The sequence below is a fragment of the Protopterus annectens genome, chromosome 2.part1 (genome assembly GCF_019279795.1).
Source record: "Protopterus annectens isolate FY-2018-M chromosome 2.part1, PAN1.0, whole genome shotgun sequence".
Lineage (NCBI taxonomy): Eukaryota > Metazoa > Chordata > Ceratodontiformes > Protopteridae > Protopterus > Protopterus annectens.
Genome location: NC_056729.1, coordinates 1,675,898,361 through 1,675,919,685, shown reverse-complemented (window position 1 = coordinate 1,675,919,685; position 21,325 = coordinate 1,675,898,361). Strand labels below are relative to the sequence as shown.

The following is a 21,325-nucleotide window of genomic DNA, read 5'->3' as shown; positions in this document are numbered from 1 at the left end:
ATCAGTTTTTATACAAGAACCCTTCTGCTGACCCTGAAACCATTTCTCAGGGTCCTAAGGGAGTTAAGGCCGCTTCTGCCAAAAATCCCATTCCTACTGAAAAGGATTCTCTATCCTTAGAAAGATGGGGCAAAAAGGTGTACACTTCTGCTACTTTGTCCATTAGGGCTTTAAACTGTCAGTTTCATATGCTAAAATACCAGCAATTTCTCTTGTCTGTTTTAAAACAAAAGCTTACTTCCATTTCTGCCTGTGCAGATGATAAGGAATTACATGACTTATTGCATGCCACTGAACAAGTTGGGAAGCATGGTTTACACTGTGGATTTGATGCCTTGGAGGCTTCTTGTAGGGCTGCGGCCTCTGGCACAGTCATTAGAAGGCATGCATGGCTAAAGGAACAAAATTTGCCTGAACAAGTAAAGGCTAAATTATTGGATGCTCCTGTTCAGCATAATGTTTTGTTTGGATCAAAAGCTGAAGAGGTGATTAAAAAGATGGAGGATAAGGCGAAATCCATGCAAACAGTTAAAGATTTCTTACAAGTACAGCCACCTAGATTTAGCAGGAATTGGCCTTCAAAAAATTGGTCCTTTCCCACTTCAGACAGGCCTCAGAGGGGTAGATATAGACGCTCCAGAGGAAGGCCTCAAACACAAGCTTCTTATAGAACAAGACAGTGGACTGCTTCCACCCCTAGGGGAGGAGAGGACAGGTCACAAACTCAAAGGAAACAAACTCAATGACTCCCTCTGTGGGGCTACAGTAACGTCTTGCCTGGAAGCCCCTCTCGGAGGAAAACTCTCTTTTTTATCAAAATTGGACTCAAATAACCCAAGACAAGTGGGTTTTGGATGTGGTTTTAAGAGGTTACAAATTCCATTTTCATACCTTGCCAAGGCCAAGCGGATGGCCAGACCTTCCAAAAGAACAATGGACGGAGGCCTTAAACCAGGTGGAAGCTCTTTTGGCTATGAATGCCATAGAACTGGTTCCACTTTCAGAGATGGGAAAAGGTTTTTACTCAAGGCTCTTTCTAGTCCCAAGGAAGCAAAACTCATGGAGACCCATTCTGGATCTGTCGGTCTTGAACACCTTTCTAGAGATTCCAAAATTCAAGATGCTTACTCTACAGCAGCTACTTCCAATGCTGTCCAAAGATGCATGGATGGTAACTTTGGATTTAAAGGAGGCATATTTACACATTCCCATCAGGCAGGATCGCAGAAAATACCTCAGATTCAAGGCCAGATCGAGGCACTTTCATTTCTCTGCGCTGCCCTTTGGATTGTCTACTGCGCCCAGGGTCTTCACCAAATGCCTGGCTCCAGTAGTAGCTTACTGCAGACTCAAGGGAATTCAAATTTACCCTTATCTGGACGATTGTCTAATTCAGGCAGACAGCAAGGATGTCTTACTCCAGCATCTAGAATTTGTACAGAACCTCCTCAAGTTCCTGGGATTCTCTGTAAACATAAAAGTCAAATTTGACACCATCACAACAGATAACTTTTCTGGGTGCACTTCTAAACACCACAACCCAGATGGCATTTCTGACATCCAAAAAACAATTACAGCTGGCTTCAACTTTCAGAACCTTGGCAACTTTAACTCAACTATCTGCAAGGAACTTCCTGCAGGCTTTGGGTTACATGGCCTCCTGCATCCTTCTCGTACCATATGCAAGACTACACATGAGGAAAATACAGTGGTACCTAAAAAGTGTATGGTCTCAGCATTGCCACAGTTTAGACATACTGATCTCCGTCCTTCCTTGCCTTCAAAAGGAATTTCTTTGGTGGTCCAGGGCATGTGCTCTAAACAAAGGGAAACCCTTCCGTCTGCCTCCTGCCACTCAGATTCTAACCACGGACGCCTCGGATTATGCTTGCGGAGCCCATTTTCAGGGCAATTGTCTGCAAGGCCTTTGGACAAAGGATCACAAGCACCTGCATATCAACTTAAAGGAAATGTTAGCCGTTCAGAAAGCTCTATTGGCCTTCAGGAATCTTTTACAACCAGGACAACTACTAATACGGACAGACACCACCACAGTTATGTGGTACATAAACAAGCAAGGGGGATCTCATTCTTACCCCCTTTGCAGACTAGCCATGGATCTATGGAACACAGCTCTAGCTTGCAATCTGGATCTTCAAGCTCAGTTTCTACCAGGGAAACAAAACTTCCTGGCAGACAGTCTGAGCAGAAACCTTTCGGATCCACACGAGTGGATGCTGGACACCAAAATATTCAGGATGATAACAGCAGTCTGGGGATGTCCTCACATAGACCTCTTTGCAACCCATCTCAATCATCAACTACAGAATTTTTGCACCAGGACTTTCCACAGAGAAGCTTGGAAAGTGGATGCCCTGTCATTCAGTTGGAGGAACCTCTCGGGATATGCCTTTCCGCCACTTCCTCTTCTTCCACGGGTTTTATTGAAGATAAAACAGGACAAGCCCAAGATGATAATCTTGCTGGCTCCAAATTGGCCTCGGCAGTTTTGGTATCCAACTGTAATAAACCTATGCCTGGAGCCCCCGTGGGTTTTACCTCAGTCTCTGAACCTTCTGTCCCAACATCAGGGTCAGGTTCTACACTCTCGTGTCAGAACTCTCAGCCTGGCGGCCTGGTTAATCCAGGGCCTTTGATTTCTTCTTTCCTACCCAAGCAGGTTATGGATGTCATTTTAGAAGCCAGACATCCTAGCACTAGAAAATCTTATGCAGGAAAATGGAAAAGATTTTGTTCCTGGATGCAGGCTCAGGATTCTGATCCTCTTCTTCCTAACATTACTTTAATTTTACTTTACTTGACAGATCTCTTACACAAGGGTCTCTCTTTCTCTTCCATTAAGATACATGCCTCTGCTATTTCTGCTCATTATAATACAGACCCTCCCATCTTTTCCCACAAGCTCATGAGACAGTTTCTCAGAGGAGCTAAGAACTTAAGACCTCCTAGATCTCCTCCTATTCCTGCTTGGGATCTCAACTATGTTTTGGAAAAACTAACCTTGCCTCCTTTTGAGCCTGCTGCCTCTTCTGACATCAAGTTCTTATCTTGGAAGACAGCTATCCTGTTAGCCCTAACCTCTGCCAGGAGAGTTTCAGAGTTACAAGCTCTTATGGCTGTGGAACCTTATGTTATTTTTCATCAAGACAGGGTATCTTTGAGGACTAATCCTACCTTCATGCCTAAGGTGGTTTCCAAAGTGGCTTTAAATCAAACGATCCACTTGCCAACTTTTTTCCCCACTCCTCAAAATAAAGGGGAAAGGATCTTACATTCCTTGGATGTACACAGACAACTACGTTTTTACCTGAACAGAACCAAGGACATCAGAAAATCAGAACAATTGTTTGTTTCTTATGCTTCAACTTCCCAAGGTAAAGCCATTTCAAAACAGACCATTTCTAAATGGATTGCTCATGGAATCAGATTTTGTTATTCACACCATGGAAAGCAAATCCCAGGAGTATACGGACTCATTCCACCAGAGCTGCTGCCACTTCTGCGCCTTCCTCAGGGAGTTCCTACCAAAGACATTTTGGAAGCTGCAACTTGGAGTTCTGTGCATACTTTTCTAAGCACTACAATCTACCTCTCTACTCTAAGTCTAGGGCAGGCTTTGCCTCTGCAGTCTTGCAGGGCGTTTAGCCGCCTTCTTCTTTATGACCACCTCCCTTTCTTTCAGCTTTGGGATTCTACCCTACAGTCATGACTGCAACAGTGAAACACGATGAACATAGTACAGTTGTGTACACCTACCATAAATGTAGATGTTCGAGTGTCTTCACTGTTGCAGTCTATTCCCTCCCTCCTGTCCCCTCTTATTTTTACTTTTGTGTATTTCCTTTTTTCACCATTCTTCTGAGGTGTATTTGCAAAGGTTATGGGACCTTTTTCATTTTGGGACTCCTGACATCTGGGGAAAGAAAAACTGGAGAAGATGGCGTCGGCTGTCAGCTTTGTACTCCTGGCGCTCTGACGTCAGGGAGCATGGTTGAACAGCCGACACCGGACCCAGACTTTGGGATTTTGGGCGACCGAGGGCTGCCTGCCGGCAGGGGAGAACCCTACAGTCATGACTGCAACAGTGAAGACACTCGAACATCTACATTTATGGTAGGTGTACACAACTGTACTTTTTACTTTACTGCATGCATGGTTATTGGCATAAATTAGCCTACCCTTTTGGGGGCACCTGACATCTGGGGCAAGAAAAACTGAAGAAAATGGCATCTGCTGCATCTTTTATACCCCTGGCGCACTGACGTCAGGGAGGAGGCGACAGCAACTGACGCTGGACCAGGACTTTGGAATTCAGGCCGACTGCGGGTAGCCTGCCAGCAGGATAACCCAATTGTAATGACTGCAACAGTGAATACACTCGAACATCTACATTTATGGTAGGTACACAACTGTACTTTTTCTTTCCAAATTTTGAAAATAAAGGAGAATATACCCTTCATCTCTTAGATGTACATAGCTTCATTTTTACTTACATAGAATCAAGGAGTTTAGAAAAACAGATCAGGTGTTAGTGTACATTTCTAACACCAAGATGGGAAAAACAATTTCAAAGATTACTGTAGCAAAATGGATAACAGATTGTATTTGTCATGTTTATTTCTTGAAAGGCCTAACCTTACCAGAATAACCAAAGGCACTTTCAGCCATGTTGATGACCACGTCAGCTGCTTTTTGGACTAGAGTTTCCATTGTTGACATTTATGCAACTGCCACTTGGTCTAATGGTCATACCTTTGTTTCTCATTACAAATTGGACATCATTTTCATGAACAGAGCATCATTTAGTTCTGCGGTGCTCCAGAATCTCTTTCCATGAAGGCTACCCAAGGTAATTGTAGCTGGGGACTGTGTCCCATTCGTTGAGGAACGAATGAAAATGATATCAGATACAATAGTTATGCATTAACCATAATGTTCCATCTGTGTTATCCATTTTCATTCTTCAACTTCCCTCCATCTTCCCCATTCATTTCTTTGGGAGTGACCTAGTAGAATTCTTGTTAGGAGCCATTGTTCAGGTTTGAGCTCCTGATCTTTCAGCTATCACTGTTGTGTATTAGCTAATTTGAGTTAAAAAATGTTTTTTCCTGAGATATTTTATAATAGCAGCAAACTTAGTCTGAGTTAATACAGTAATCAAGGGCATTATGGGGTAAGGAAGAAGCCCGAGAGTTAGATCCTAGAATCTAAAGAAAGTGGACAAGTGTAATCTAAACCCATTTGTTGAAGAAAAATGAAACTAGGCAACACAGATGAAACATTATGGTGAGTACGTAACTTTTCATTTTTCATTGCCTTGAGGAGAACTTGTATGTGACTGATTAAATGCTATCCAGATAGGCTGTTGACTACATCATCTGCCACCAGGTGGCTAACTGTCCTTTGACCAATATAGTCAGGGCGCATTGAGTTCCAGTATGAAGGAATGATGGACAGTAGCCTAAACTCAGACTGCACGATCACAGATGATGAAGCAACAGCATATCCCTGACACCCTACTGTCAGTTTGGGTTTTCTCCAGGTGCTCCTTTTACCTTCTAACAGTAGGTGAATTGTCATTCTCAGAATTGCTTGTAGGTGGCCATGTAATGCATGAGTTTGTGTTCTGTGATAGACAAGTGCCCTGTCAATTTTTATTTATTTATTTATTTAATTTATTTTTTTTTTTCTTCTGGTTCTCTTTTTTCCACTTTATTCAAAATGATGGTAATAACAATACTAATTATACAATTATATAGGTTTTTAGGGTTCTTGTACACAGACCTGAAGAAGTCTAGAAGGACGAAAGCGATCTTTGTTAACAATAGGTTATGAAAATAGAAACTGATTTTTACATGCACAATGTTTATGTATATATTTATATATAATTTTTGATCGCAAAATGAACTAAGGTTTATATATTTCCAGTCATGTAGTATATTGCCTTGTATAAAATCACAGACTTAATAATCTATTAATAATTTGGTTAAATAAGATGTACCATTAAAGTACATTAGGGCTATATATTATGACAGCTACTAGGTAGGGCAGGACCAGCGCGAATGTTACACTGATGGGGGAAGGGATGTGAATTTAACATGTGTACCAATAACACTTTGTTTTACAGCACAATAAACCACTCCCATGCCTGATAAAAAGTATATATATATTTAGAAAGCTTGTGAGGAAATTATTACTCTATTTTTGTTTTACTTGGATCGCTTGCCTGTGTACTTAATAAAGGATTTTCTACTGGAAACAAACTGCCTGCCTTGCTTGGATTACTTTCGAATACTTAGTAATGCTGTAGAAATATATATTTTCTATTATTACTTTTTGACTTGAGTTTACGTTAGCTACTTCTACTACTATTGTCTGATCTGATTAATATACAGTGATTAACTAGAAATATATGGACTGAAAATCTTTCACACAGAGAAGTTTCTTACACTGTTTTCAATAATGAGTTTCAGTACCTTATGCCCCTTGACGTCTGGGATAGGATCTGACTTCCCTGTGACCATGTAAAAGGTAAAGTGGATTTTCAGGAAAATTGATGGCTGTACTTGAGAATGGATCCAACTGCAGCCAGTAAAATATGGACTTAGGCTAATAGGTTGTTACTAGACTTATGACCACTAGAGCCCTTACAAGCCTAGCCGCAAAACCCAAACCATTTGGGTCCCAAGTGTCATATGGGGGGGGGGGAGGGCATGCTAGCAAGCAGGTAACTGTAGAGGGGTTTTGGTTAGGATTATACTTTTCTTGTTGACAACTTTGTTGTGTGAATCATGTTTGGGTTTTAGAAACAGAAGCTATGATATAAATTCATACATTATCAAGAGGAATGAGAGATTGTCATTTATGGTATTCGTAAGAAAAGATCCTCTGCATTTCCTTTGCTCCACTGAAAGTTTGTATTTAAATTTCAATTCCTGTGGTTCCATTGGTGCACAGAATGTCTCAATATTTGGAAAGATTTTTTTTCTTGGCATGCTTTCAAGTATTTTGTGAAGTTTTACTTTTTATTTAACCTAGCAACCCAGAAAGTTAATTTCCAATCACATTGCCGACTTTCATCTCAGGAACTGGCTTAGCTTAAAACCTGGCTGGAAGGCCACTCAAATTGGAAATTGAAGTACCCAGTGCTTGCTGCATTTTCCTTTGTAAGGAATAACGTGAACAGGGCAGAGGGGGGATCACCATCTGGAAACTTATGTCTTGTAATAACCATGTATGAAAATGCACGTCTAGGAATTTGAGAGGCTAGGTGGCTCAGTCATAGTATAAACTTCTCCATCTCACTTCCCAGGTTGAACATATGCACATACTTAAGTAATGTTTTGGTCTCCTTGGATTTGTCAATATGATAACCACCTAGAACTTTCCTCTCCACACCAACACTGTACACTGGCAAAGTCTTGAGAAAGTGTGTCATTTGCTGGGGTCTATATCATATGAGAGAATTGCACAAATTGGGAACGCTCATATCGAACGTACCGGACCTCAAACTCCTATTGTTGGGGGGCTGTGCCCCCCCCCCTGCTAAATATATATTCCAACTCCGAGATCGCACTGCAGTGAGGAAAGGGCAAATATCCCATTCTTCACTGTACTGTGATCTCAGAAAAAGCACTTTGAGGTCCAGTATGTTTGATATTATGAGCGCTCGCAATTTGTGCGATTCGCTCATATGATATAGACCCCATTCGCTATGTTCTCTATAGATGTCACAAACCAGTAATCTAGGTAAGTGACTTCATGGGGTTAGACGTGGCCAGCGAAAAATGCTAATGATTTCATAGATGCTACTGGCATTAGGATGCTAGGGTAAGGAACAAAACAGCTAAAAGATGATGAGATAAAAAGAATTCTACACATTTTTGCTGATTTTTTTTTTTTTTTTTTGCTTTGTTTTTCATTTTCTTTTTGTAGCTACATGAATGTAACTATGATGCAGGGAAGGCTCTGCAGCGTTTGGTCAAGAAACCGGTTCCAAAGCTGATCGAGAAGTGTTGGTCTGAAGATGATGTTGTAAGAATTTTTAATCACTTTTAGTTGCAATGCATTTTTTCCCTCCTTTTATTGTTGGAAGTTTGTATTTGGTTGCATGATTATGCTTTTCTCATAGACAGTGCTAGAAGCAAAGGCAATGAATTGTACAAAAAGGGCTGCCACTACTTATTTAAAATTCGAAGAACATGTTTCTGAAATGTCTTTTAAAATACTGGAATGCAATGCGTCCCTACAGCAGAGTACTGCTAAAATGACTTCCTTAGTTGGCATTTTATTGGGTTAATTTAAAGTTAATGTGAAACCGAAGTTTTTAAATTGTCGGGTTCATTATTTCAAGACAAGTGAGAGTCTTAATCTTGTTAAGTCAAAGTTTTTATAATCAAGTAATGTTTTGTGTGTTTAAATCAATAGTTAAATAGCATAATTTAATTTTTTCTAAAGTCATGATTGCCCTAGTGATAGGACTTAAAAGCTTTTGTACTGTTATGCTTAACTCAGTGGCACAGAGGCATGGCATTCACCAGTGACTTTCAGCTAGGTAAACTTGGAAATTGCAGGGCTTTGAAGGAGGTGATGGAAACTAGCTCAGCCTGAGGCTGGCCGGCTGTCTTCTGTAAGAGAGAATAGGGCATAACAAACTGTAGTTATTACTAATGGAAGGGGGGACACTCACCAGTCCATTGTGTGAGATCTCCGTCTCTTCCTGACAAGATTATGAGGTGAGCATCTCTTTGCAGTTTCTTCCTTGTGCCAAGTAGTGACCTATAGTGATCAAAAACAGGTTTACCATGGTTGCTGATCTTAATGAATAGACCCTTTCTCCCTTAGTCTCTTTTGTGTTCCATTATATTTCACGATGCATTGGGATATTTACGTACATGTTTGTGAATATATACAGTGCTGTAAGTAGGGTGGGGTGAAGGGGGGGTCATAGGCACAAGCTGTTAAGGGGCACAGTTGGGCACAAATGCAGTAGTAAAAATTTAAACCGTGGTTGCTATCATGGCTCTTGAAATGAATGAATTAGTAGCTGTGTAGCCAGGAGCTTGCATAAGCCCTTCATTAAAGTTCAGGTTATGTTTTTTGCCCTCAGCTTTGGTTTTGAGAAGTTGCCAGCACTTGACCTAGCTATGGCTCCATGTATGTATTTGTGTGTGTGTGGATGTATTTTGTACACAACTTTGCAGAGTATATACTCCCTCATAGTGTGTCTGTGTGTGTATACAACTTTGTTCAGGTTTGGGATTCAGAAACAGAAGCTATGGAATAAATTCATACACTATCAAGAGAAATGAGGTGTTGTCATTTATGGTATTTGTAATAAAAGATGCTGTACATTTAGAGTGAGAGAGACTGAGACGACACATAAATGAATGCTTTTTAATTAAGTAAAAAAGCGAAAACTGATATGAGCAAACATTATTCTGTGTGGAGATTTTGTCTGAAGCTTTTTAACAAGATTTGTGGTGCACTGGGTTAAAGGAATTTGCCCTTATGTTGAAGTTGGTGTGTATAGGGAGGATATGCAAGCTGCAGTGCATAAACATTAATTTTAGTTTGTGCAGTTTTTGGTTATTTTAGATTTACTGTAAAATGATTGCTCTTTTGATAATTTGATATTTCATGAGACCAATGTGTGCGTGTGTGTGTTTGTATTAAGGTATGTATATGAACTGTTTAAAATATGTGTGCTGTAATACAGGTGTATAGGTATACCTTTAGCAATCCTTGGTCCTCCTTGATCAGCCTTTAATTAGGTTCATCCTCTTTCCAGTCCAGCCCTTTCTTTTTTTCTATGTGGTTCTCAAACTCTGGAGCATGTGCATCCTACATCATTTAATGCTGACCTTATCTGTTGACCTCACTAGTTCTTTTCTTCAACTCACACAGTTAGTAACCCCAGTCCTGAAGTACATCAGCGAAAAGTTGACTGTTTTGATGCCTTAAAGCACAGAGACTTTTTATATTTATCTGTATAGCCAGCAAGTAGTGAGCCAAGACTTTTATACAGGCAGCATTTTTAACTTGCATGCAAGACAAGCATGACAGAAGCAGTGCCCTAAGTGCCATTGAGTCACCCAGCTGTGTACCGATGTCAGATGGAGAAACTACACCCCTGATGTTCATCGTGTTACCCTGCTGCAGTCATCACACTTGGGTTATCCTGCCGTCAGGTGGTCCCGCAGTCGGCCTGAATTCCAAAGTCTTAGTCCGGCGTCGGTTGCTGTCGCTTCTTCCCTGACGTCATTGCGCCGGGGGTATATAAGAGGCATCCAACGCCATTTTCTTCAGTCTTTCTTGCCGCGTGGTGCCCGAAGCAGAAGCAGTTCGCAAGTGCCGGTCGGCCGACACCTGAGATTTTCGATTCGAATTTCAGTCCGAAGTCTTCAATAAAGCTAAGTACCCCATTGGGGAACCTTTTCTTGCCTCAGTCCGATGTCAGAAAAAGTTAACTGCATTTCTTGTGGGAAGCAAATACCTCATAAGGACTTCCATTCCTATTGTATTCCTTGCCTAGGCCCAGACCACTACGTCACTGGTTGTCGGTTTTGTGCTAGGTTTAATAAACGAACTATCAAACGCCGTTTTGTCTTCGCACGACACTACTTTGGTAGGAAATTTAATTATATCATGCCATCAGAGCAGCCGACGACCGGCATGCATAAAAAACGCAAGGATAAGGACAGGCAGCCTAGGAACAGGCCAGACTCCGAGGCCTCTGCTGGGCCTGTCGACGGTTCTCCGGTTTTCAGTGAGGCGCCTACGCAGCCCCTGACGACCGCAGAGCTGGAACCCCAGACAGCTGCGGATTCTCAAGCGGAGTCTACTAGGCTGACGCAACCATCTTCATTAGGCCCTTCCGACAATGGAGCAGAAGTAGACCCCAGTGCAGTGGAAACACCTTCGGTTGCAGAAGGTGTCTTCAGACCAACTACACTCACCATTAAATCTTATGCTAAGCTTAAAACTCCTTTAAAACCAAAGAAGACTGTACATCACTCTACAGTTTAAGGCCCCATGCCTAAGAAACAGATGCTTAAGATGGCCGAAGACTTGATTACCCTAATCAGGGGTTCCCATCTCCCTCCTGATAAGACCAAGACAAGAGGAGGATTGTGCTTCCTCTGACCAGGCTTCAGTTTCCTCAGATTCTTCTGAGGAACAGGATTACACTATTCAACCTTATGAAGACTCTGATGCTGAAGACTGTATTCCCTCAGCATCTCCCCTGAAGACTACTCCTTTGGGGAAACTTTATATACCATAAGGGAATATTTCCACTGGGAAGGCCATGACTACTCTGATGCTAAGAAAAGGCTCCGAGAGTTTCTTTTACTACCCCAGCACAGACCTCTTTCTATCCCCCCAGTTTTACATACTGTGGATGATGTTTACTTGGAGTCTAGTCTAAATCCAGACTCTCTACCTCCTGCTCCAGCCAAACCAGACAGATACTACAGAGTACCTGACTCACACAAACCCCTTTATAAAAGCCCTGTGGCTGACCCAGAAACAATTTCCCAGGGTCCTAAGAGAGCTAAAGCTTCTCTGGCTAAAATTCCTGTGCCCTCTGAAAGGGATTCCAGAGCCCTAGATAGATGGGGAAAGAAAATATACACCTCAGCAACTCTGGCTATGACAGCATTAAATTGTCAGTTTCACATGCTGAAATATCAACAATTCCTAATGTCTCAATTAAAACAAAAAATGAGCACACATACTGAACAGTCTGAATTCAAGGAAATGCAGGATCTGTTGCATGCAGCTGAACAGGTGGGCAAACATACTTTACAATGTGGATTTGATTCATTGGAAGCTTCCTGTAGAGCAGCTGTTACTGGCTCTGTCATACGTAGACATGCTTGGTTAAAAGAACAAACCCTTCCTGATCATGTTACAGCAAAATTATGGGATGCACCTTTACAACAGGATGTATTATTTGGTGTCATAGCAGAAGAGGTTTTAAAGAAAATGGAGGATAAGGCAAAGTCTATGCAGACGGTCAAGGATTTTTTTTATTTTTTTTGCAGGTACAACGTTTTAGCAGAAATTGGCCAATGAAAAATTGGCCCTTTCCAGCTTCTGACAGATCACAGAGAGGCAAATAGACGCCCAAGGGGCAGAGGTCAGTCACAAGGCCCTTACAAACCACGCCAAAGGAGTACTGCTGCACAGAAAGGAGGAGAAGACAGGCCCCAAGCTAGCAGAAGACAAACACAATGACTCGATCCTCAAACTACCAAGCAAATCTCTCCTGGCAGCTCCCTTAGGAGGAAAATTATCATTTTTTTTGCAGACAACTGGCACATAATCACAAAAGACAAATGGGTCCTAAACATTGTCTCTCAAGGATACAGATTCCACTTTCATACCTTACCAAGGAAAAAAGGGAATGCCAAACCTGCCACCAAATCAATGGGCAGAGGCACAAAAACAAATTACAGCTCTCATGGACATGAGAGCCATTCAACAGGTACCTACACAGGAGCAAGGACAAGGATTTTACTCGAGACTCTTTCTAGTCCCAAGAAAGGACAAAGCATGGAGACCCATTCTGGATCTTTCAATTCTGAACACCTATCTGCAAGTACCAAAATTCAAGATGCTAACACTACAGCAGCTTTTTCCCATGCCGGGCAAGAATGCTTGGCTGGTAACATTGGACCTCAAGGAAGCATACCTGCATGTCCCTATCAGACAAAATTGCAGAAGATACCTCCGCTTCATTGCAGGTTCAACGCATTATCAATTCTCTGCACTGCCCTTTGGCTTATCTACTGCGCCCAGGGTCTTCACAAAATGCCTGGCACCAGTAATTGCATACTGCAGATAAAGAGGAATTCAAATAAACCCATAGCTGGACGACTGCCTTATTCAAGCAGAAAGCAAGGACATTCTTTTAAAGCATCTGGCATTTGTCAAACACCTTCTAAGTTGCCTAGGGTACACAGTAAACGAAAAGAAATCAAAACTAGTGCCCTCACAAAACATAATATTCCTGGGTGCCAGCTTGAATACAACGGCCCAGATGGCTTAGCTCATGCCAGACAAGCAACAACAGCTGACTCAGTATTTCAAAATAATGGCAACAAAGACCCAACTCCCTGCAAGAAAAATTCTGCAGGCCTTGGGATTCGTGGCATCTTGCATACTACTAATACCATTTGCAAAACTGCATATGAGGAAATTACAGTGGTACCTGAAAAGCGTATGGACTCAGCACAGCCACAGCTTGGAAACAATGGTACCACTCATTCCTTGCCTTTAACAGGAGTTTCTGTGGTGGGCACAGGCATGTCACCTTAACAAGGGTCAGCCTTTCACCTTACCCACAGCCAGGCAAACTATGACAACAGATGCATCGGACTATGCCTGGGGAGCACACATGGCAGGACAGTGCATTCAGGGCAAATGGACTACAGATCAGAGGCATCTGCATATCAATCAAAAAGAAATGCTAGCAGTACAGACTGCCCTAACAGCTTTCAAGGACCTCTTACACCCAGGACAACTAATAATAAAGATGGACAATACCACAGTAATGTGGTACATAAACAAGCAAGGGGGCACACATTCCTACCCTCCATGCAGGCAAGCAATGACCTTGTGGAACACTGCACTGTCTTACCAGGTTCAATTACAAGCACAATTCCTGCCAGGAAAGAAAAACACATTGGCAGACGACCTAAGCAGAAACATCATGGATCCACACGAGTGGAAACTAGATCCACAAGTATTTGCAATGATAGCTCAAAAATGGGGACGCCCAGACATAGATCTGTTTGCAAGCCCCCAAAACTACCAACTTCAAAAATTTTGCACAAGGACATTCCATCCACAGGCTTGGAAAGTGGGCGCCCTCTCATTCAGTTGGAAAACATTAACAGTGTATGCCTTTCCTCCACTGCCTCTTCTAGCAAAGGTACTGCTGAAAGTCAGATTAGAGAGACCACAAATGATACTCATTGCACCAGACTGGCCACGCCAGCATTGGTATCCAATTCTAAGGAACATGGCCCACGGCCCACCATGGATTTTACCACAAATTCCTCACCTGCTCACCCAGCGAGACAATCAGATTCTACAAAGCCAGCTCAAGACTTTAAACCTGGCTGCATGGCAAATTACCTAAACAACCAGCCAACACCTCTATCCAAAGCTGTTATGGATGTCATTCTGGAGGCCAGGATGCCCAGCACCAGGAAAACTTATTCTGACAAATGGAAAAGATTTTGCGCCTGGAACCAGGCTAAAGGCCAAGATTGAACCAGCATTTTTAGCTGATTTAAAATTTCTTTCATGGAAAACTGCCCTGCTACTAGCAATAATCTCAGCTAGAAGAGTCTCAGAGCTACAGGCACTAATGGCAGTGGAGCCTTTCCTCATTTTTCATCAAGACAGTGTCTCTCTACGAACTAACCCTTCCTTTATGCCAAAGGTGGTATCCGGTGTGGCCTTAAACCAAACCATTCATTTGCCCACCTTTTTTCCCAAATCCACAGAACAAAGGAGAAAGACTCCTGCACTCTTTGGACATTCACAGGCAATTATGTTACTACTTGGATAAAACTAAGGCTTTCAGAAAATCTGACCAGCTCTTTGTAGCCTATGCTACAGGATCACAAGAAAAAGCAATCTCAAAACAGACCATTTCTAAATGGATAGGGCATTGCATACGTTTCTGCTACATGCATCATGGGAAACCGGTACCTGCTAAAATTAGGTCCCACTCCTCCAGGGCTGCAGCTACATCAGCAGCCTTTCTCAGGGGAGTGCCAGCCAAGGATATTCTGGAAGTTGCAACTTGGAGTTCAGTGCACACCTTCACCAAACACTATCACTTACCTCTATATTCTAAGACTAGAGCTGGTTTTGCCACTGCAGTTTTGCAGGGCCTACTAGCTTCTTCTAACCCTGTTTAACTCCACCTCCAATCCTTAGCTTTGGGATTCAACCCAAGTGTGATGACTGCAGCAGGGTAACACGAACATAGTACAGTTTTGTACCTACCATAAATGTAGATGTTTGAGTGTTCACCCTGCTGCAGTCCAAGTTACCCTCCCTCCATCGCCTCTGAACTAGCTGAACTTATCTATACCACTCTATCGTATACAACCTCTGTGGTGTATTTGCTTGTGCCTAAAGGTATTGTTTTTTTATCTAGCTATATATATATATTTTGCCTACCTATTGGGGGCACCTGACATCTGGGGCAAGAAAAACCTGAAGAAAATGGCGTTGGATGCCTCTTATATACCCCTGCCGCAATGACGTCAGGGAAGAAGCGACAGCAACTGACGCCGGACCAAGACTTTGGAATTCAGGCCGACTGCGGGACCGCCTGACAGCTGGATAACCCAAGTGTGATGACTGCAGCAGGGTGAACACTCTAATATCTACATTTATGGTAGATACAAAACTGTACTTTTCTCTTCAAAGAAGATGGTACCTGTTCACATTTCCTTGTGTTATGTAAGGGGCTTGATGTTGTTGGCTGGCCACCTCATGTGGCTCCGAAGTCTAGGGTAGGCCTCAGTAAAGCCCACCTAAAGGTAACTCGTCTGTTTTAAAAGTCATATTTGGGTGTGTACATGCAGACAGCTCATCTTCAGCTCCCATCAGTCTTCCACTTTTGATGGATTCCAACTGGCCCTATGGAGCATACTTTGATTTCTACCTTGGGCGTGCATCTGAATACATAGGTACTGCCCATACTGAAGTATGTTCATGACTATCCTAATAGTGGACTGACTCTGGAGTTACCCATCCTCAGATCAGTTGTGCTCTAAACCATGGACTTTATCCAGAGTATTTTGGTCTAGAACATAATAAATTATTGATGAGGAAGCAGGTCCACTTCACTGTAAACACCTTTGTGAACCCCATTCAGCTTTTCCACCTATTTTCCTCTGGACCTAGTGAGAACACAGAAGGATGCCTTCATGTATACTGAAAGCAGTCCAGCATCCCTTCATAGCTAAGTTGCCAAGAGGGTAATTCCACAGTTTAGCAGTTGCAGTCTTTTTAATTTTAAATTTTGTTTTGACATCTTTAAATTGTGATGTTTTAATAATGTATGTCTATTCATGCTGAAATGTAACAGAAAAGAAAAACAGTAATAACAGATGTCCTTTTATTCCCATGCTGCAGTATTCTTATGTGGGATCCTCCACATCAGGCGATCTGAACTTCTGCTCCTATGCAAAAGCTTAAGCCTGGTTGCTGCCAGGCATGGGACGTCACATGCAGGGCCATAAGCCAGGGGCCTTAAATGTGTGACGTCTGTGTGCACATAGCTCAGAACTTCTCTGCCACAGTCAAACGTCAGCTCAATTGCTTCACTCCACTGTTTTCAAGACATCTAAAGATAAGTACCGTGTTGGGGAAACCCCTTTATTTTTTCTTGAGCATTGGTTGTTGCTGTTGTTTCTTAGCCGATGTCTGCTAGAAAGGGGAAATGTAGGTGCGGACATCAAATTCCTCACAGATACCCACAAACTTTGTTCTGCTTGGGCTAGGAACACGGTCATACCACCTTTAGCATCTGGTAGTCGTTCGTACCGAAAACTCTCTGTAGTTGTCTGTCATCCCTAAAACTTTACCTCAAGAACTAGAGGTTAAAACACTTAGCCCTACTTATGGATCTGGAGTTGTCCGTTGAGGCGGAGCCACCTAAAAAGAAGGTGAAAGTTGCAAGGCCTGCCACTTTTGGAAGTCCTGCCAACCACCGATTTAAGGGTTGAGGGACATCCGCTGGAACCGGTGTTTTTAGCCACTACCCACAGGGAAGCCTCCTCAGAAGCACCGGTAGCACATCCTTGGAGGTAGTTCCAATGTCTGCTTCGGCCAAGGGGGAACCAGGCTTCACCGGATGCCCATCCATAGTCCAGGAATCCAAATCCTTACCCACAGGCCAGATCCCTGAAACTAGGCCCTCTGTCTGTGCTAAATCAACTCCTCTGAAAAAGAAACAAAAAACTAAGCACCTATCTGCTTCCTCTGAGGAGCAACCAGACTGACACTCCTTCTCCCAGTCTTTGCTGCAGGCCTTTGTGGCTCTTAGGCCTTCAGCATTCACAGCAGCCACATTGCCTGTCCTTAGCCCCAGGCCAGCCTCAGCTGCTTCCATCCCTCTTACTCGCACCCAGGAGGAAGATTCCTCTTCCTTCACCTCCTCTGAGTCGGTCACCTACTCCTCCTAGATAGCTTCCCCCTTGAACTACTACTCCCCAGATGAGGACTACATAGAGGGATACTCTTCCCCTTGTAGACTTTTGAGGAAACAAGTAAAATGAGGGAGCACTTCAAGTGGGATGCTGTTCAGATGACAGAAGTCCAAAAAGGTATTTTGAGTTACTCCAGGAGGAATCACCATCTTCCCTCGGCTGTCCCTTCTGTGATTCCAGCCTATCTGGAAGGTTTTGCATCAGCATCAAAGATACCAGAATCACAACCACCATCTCCCAAAAGATCTGACTACTTTTATGAGGTCCCTGATGACCACAATTTCCTCATAAAGCTACCATTGGCAGATCTTGCAATCATTGCAGTAGTCCCTGACAAACAGTCAAGACTAAAACCTTCTTTCCTCCTCCTTACCATCAGAAAAGGACAGCAAGGTCATGGACATACTGGGTAAAAAGATGCATCTCTCTTCTACACTAGCCTTTAGGGCTATCAGTTACCAGACCCACATGGTCAATGGTCAGATATGCCCTAGACCTGATCTTACAGGCCTCCTCTTTGCTTCCTCCATGCCTGATTCTCCCAAAAAATCTCAGGTAGCATCTAAGCTGTCCTTGGCATATCTGGTTTCCAGACATTCCATAAAATGCAGCTATGATGCAGCTTAGACTTCCGCTAGGTCTGCAGCTTCAGTTCTGCGCAGGTGCTCATGGCTTAGGCTTCAGTCCTTTCCTGAAGATTTAAAAAAAAAAGATTTTGGATGCACCTCTGGACAACAAATTCCTGTTTGGCAAACAGTCTACCGAACTGTTTAAAAGCCTTCAGCAAAAAAGTGAGGAGCTCCAGGACCTAAAACTTTTACTGGTCTCTCCAATTCTTAAATATTACAGGAATTGCCCTGCAGAAACTTCCTTTGTCAGAAGAGCCCCTGCTCCAGCCTCCTCCACCACTTCCAGGCACAGAAACGGGTCCAGGAAGACACCCTCCTTAAGGACAGCTGCTCCTTAGCCTCTGACCAGGCAGCCCTTTCAAGATCGAAACAATAATGCGTGACTGCCTCAGCCATCTTCCCCTCTCATCCCACCTCTCTCACTCTCTTCTCCTCTGGAAAAAAGTCACTTCAGATCGATGGGTTCTTGCAATAGTGGAAAAGGATACTTCATGTCCTGGCATGAAAAAACACCACAAGGCATCCCCTTCCCTTCCAAAAAAAACAGCTTCACCTAATCCTTCAGGTTATCCAAGAACTACTCACTCAGGGGACCATAGAAAACCATACCCCCAAGGCAGGAAGACAAACCATTTTACTCCAGGTTATTCCTGGTGCTAAAAAAGGATGGCCCTTGGAGACCGATCCTAGATCTATCCTTCCTAAACCTCTTTCTGAAGATGACTGCAAACTAGGAGGCATAATCGAAACTCCTAACGATGTGGACATCCTACAAAAGGGACTCACTGAGACAGATGCCTGGTGTCAAAGCCATGGCCTCAAGCTCAGTGCCAAAAAGTGCATTGTCATCCCCTTTGGTAAAAACTCTGTACCCATGAACTACAACATAGGCGGTAGTATACTTAACACCGAAAGTGTGATAAGAGACCTTGGGACACAGGTGGACAGTAGTCTCTCCTTTGCTGATCACATCGCCACAGTAGTTAGGAAATCCTTCTATGTGGCACACCTCATCACAAAAGGTTTCTCATCAAGAAAAAAAGAGGTCATTGTTCCCCTCTACTCATCACTCATTAGACCCATTATAGCATAACGCCTTTTGGTATGTACCTCACAAGACATTTACAACAACTGGAAAGGCCACAGAAATACCTCACAAAGAGGATTACCAGCCTCAAACAGATGCCCTACGTAGACCGTCTCAAAAAACTCCAGCTTTACTCCGTCACATATCCCCTACTCAGAGGTGATCTCTGCCTAACATACAAAGCTATGTCAAACCCAGAGCTGTTGGACATGCTCCACTTAAAGAAATCCCAATCCCTCCAAGCTACACGCTCTAGGGACTTAAACCTTGTCATCACAATAAACAGAACATGCCGGAGGGATAGATTCCTGTCCCAGAGACTTCCCATACTCTGGAATAAACTACCTATCTATATCAAACAAAGCTCCTCATTAGCACTCTTCAAGAAAAGTCTTGATGATTGGATGAGAAATAGGAAATTCACCCCGGGGATCACCTCTTTGTGGCGCAGGAAAATAATTTTCTTGGGTGGCAAAAGCCAGGGTACCTTTTTGGCTGGGCTTGTATAGGTCCCAGGGCCGATAGCCTAGTACCTACCTATGAACCTTCCTTCAGAATGCTATCACTTCAAAGCCTTCTTTCTCTATTTCCACCCAAAGCTTTCATGGCCACTTTGGACCTGAAGGAGGCATACCTCCATTTTCCCATCCACCCAGTCTACAGGAAGTATTTGTGTTTTGCTGGACCCTTTTCACACATTGTTTACTCCCTTGCCCTTTGGTTTATCCACTGCACCTAGGGTCTTCACAAAGTGCCTAGCCCCAGCAATAGCCTACTACAGAACAAAGGGCATTCAAATCTATCCCTACCTAGATGACATCCTTGTTCTAGCAGAAGAGGAAGTCACCCTCCGGAAACACATTCTGTTCTCCATGTCCCTGCTCCAGAGATTGGGATTCACCCTCAAATTAACAAAATCGTCCCTCAGTCCAGCACAGGACTAAACTTTCCTGGGCTGCAGAATAAGGACCAACTTGATGAAGGCCTTCCTTCCTCATGACCAGGTATCCTCCCTAGTCAACCACTTCCAGGACCACCTCCTCGTCACCCACCTCTCAGCCAGGCAGATCATGCACTTTCTAGGCCTCATGGAAGCCACAGTTCTTATGCTGCCACTTGCCAGGCTACACATGAGGAAGTTCCAGTGGTACTTGAAAAATGTATGGTCACAACAAAGCCACCCCCGGACTTTCAACTACCTTTCTTACCATGCCTGAAGACAGAACTGAGGTGGTGGATCCAGCAAGTACAACAAAACCCAGGCCTACCCCTGCAACCCACCAGTCTAATACAATCATGCACGCAGATGCCTCTGATCTAGGGTGGAGAGCAACTGTGAACAGCCTTAAGGTGCCAGCCCTATGGGAGTCCTCCCTCCAGAAAAAGCATGTCAACATAAGGGAGATGACCGGTGCACCTAACCCTGCAGGTCTTTCTCCCTCTTGTGCAATCAGGACCCCTACAAATCTTCACAGACAACACAACTGTGATGTGGTACATCAACAAACAGGGGGGACTAGGTCTTACCTTCTCTGCAGGCTAGCAATGTAGGCATGGGTGTTAGCTTCTCAGTACAACATATCACTGCAGGCCATCTGTACTCATGGCCCAGGACAACCATCATGCAGATGCCCTCAGCAGATCATTTTCTCTGCATCATGAGTGGATGTTTCACAAAGCCTTCTCCATCTCTTAGAAGGGAATGTTCCTTTATGCCTTCCCTCCCTCCCCACTTATTCAGAAAGCCCTCCTTAAAATCAGGGGGGACAAGCCAAGAATCATGCTGGTGACTCCCTATTGGCGAAGGCAGCATCAGATGTCCGTCCTATTCACAAGTTGCAGTATTCTGTACAGTTAGAATTTCCTCTCTTGCTACCCGAACGTCCAGCCAGTGTACAAAAGTTCTGCAGTCTCACTGTATGGTCCGTGAGATGTCTGACGCGACTAGCAGAGCATAGGCAATAAAGGTGACATCTGCGTGCACCAGCCTTCAGATCTTCTCTGCTTCCAGTCGAATGTCAGGTGTTCCTGCCTTCCCAGCTGTCGGATTCTTGAGAAACTCAGATATGTACCCTGTTGCGAAACCTTTTTTTTCCAGTCATTGTATGCAAGTGCTTGTTCATGTCATCCAGAATGGGCAAGTGTAAGTGCGGCCATCAGATTTCACACAAGGACGCCCAAGAACTGTCTTTTCTGTCTAGGGAATTCTCACGACTACAAGGCCTTACTTATTTGCCAGGCCTTTGTCCCTAAGACCTTGTGTAGCAGACTTCATACACTCAATTTGTACGTAGAGAGCCAACCCCTGAAACTGTTAGCATTGGGTATGGAGGGACTTTGACTTG

The 21,325-nt window shown here is 43.4% G+C and overlaps 1 protein-coding gene across 7 annotated transcripts in view; it reads left to right on the top strand.

The window, feature by feature from the left end:
- RERE (arginine-glutamic acid dipeptide repeats) overlaps window positions 1–21,325 on the top strand; it is a 3,515,893-nt gene that overhangs the window by 2,353,088 nt on the left and 1,141,480 nt on the right. For all 7 annotated transcript variants that reach the window (XM_044063104.1, XM_044063103.1, XM_044063106.1 and 4 more), the window contains one exon: window positions 7,957–8,055. In XM_044063104.1, the coding sequence (XP_043919039.1) occupies window positions 7,957–8,055 (99 nt within the window). The remainder of the gene's footprint in view (window positions 1–7,956; window positions 8,056–21,325) is intronic.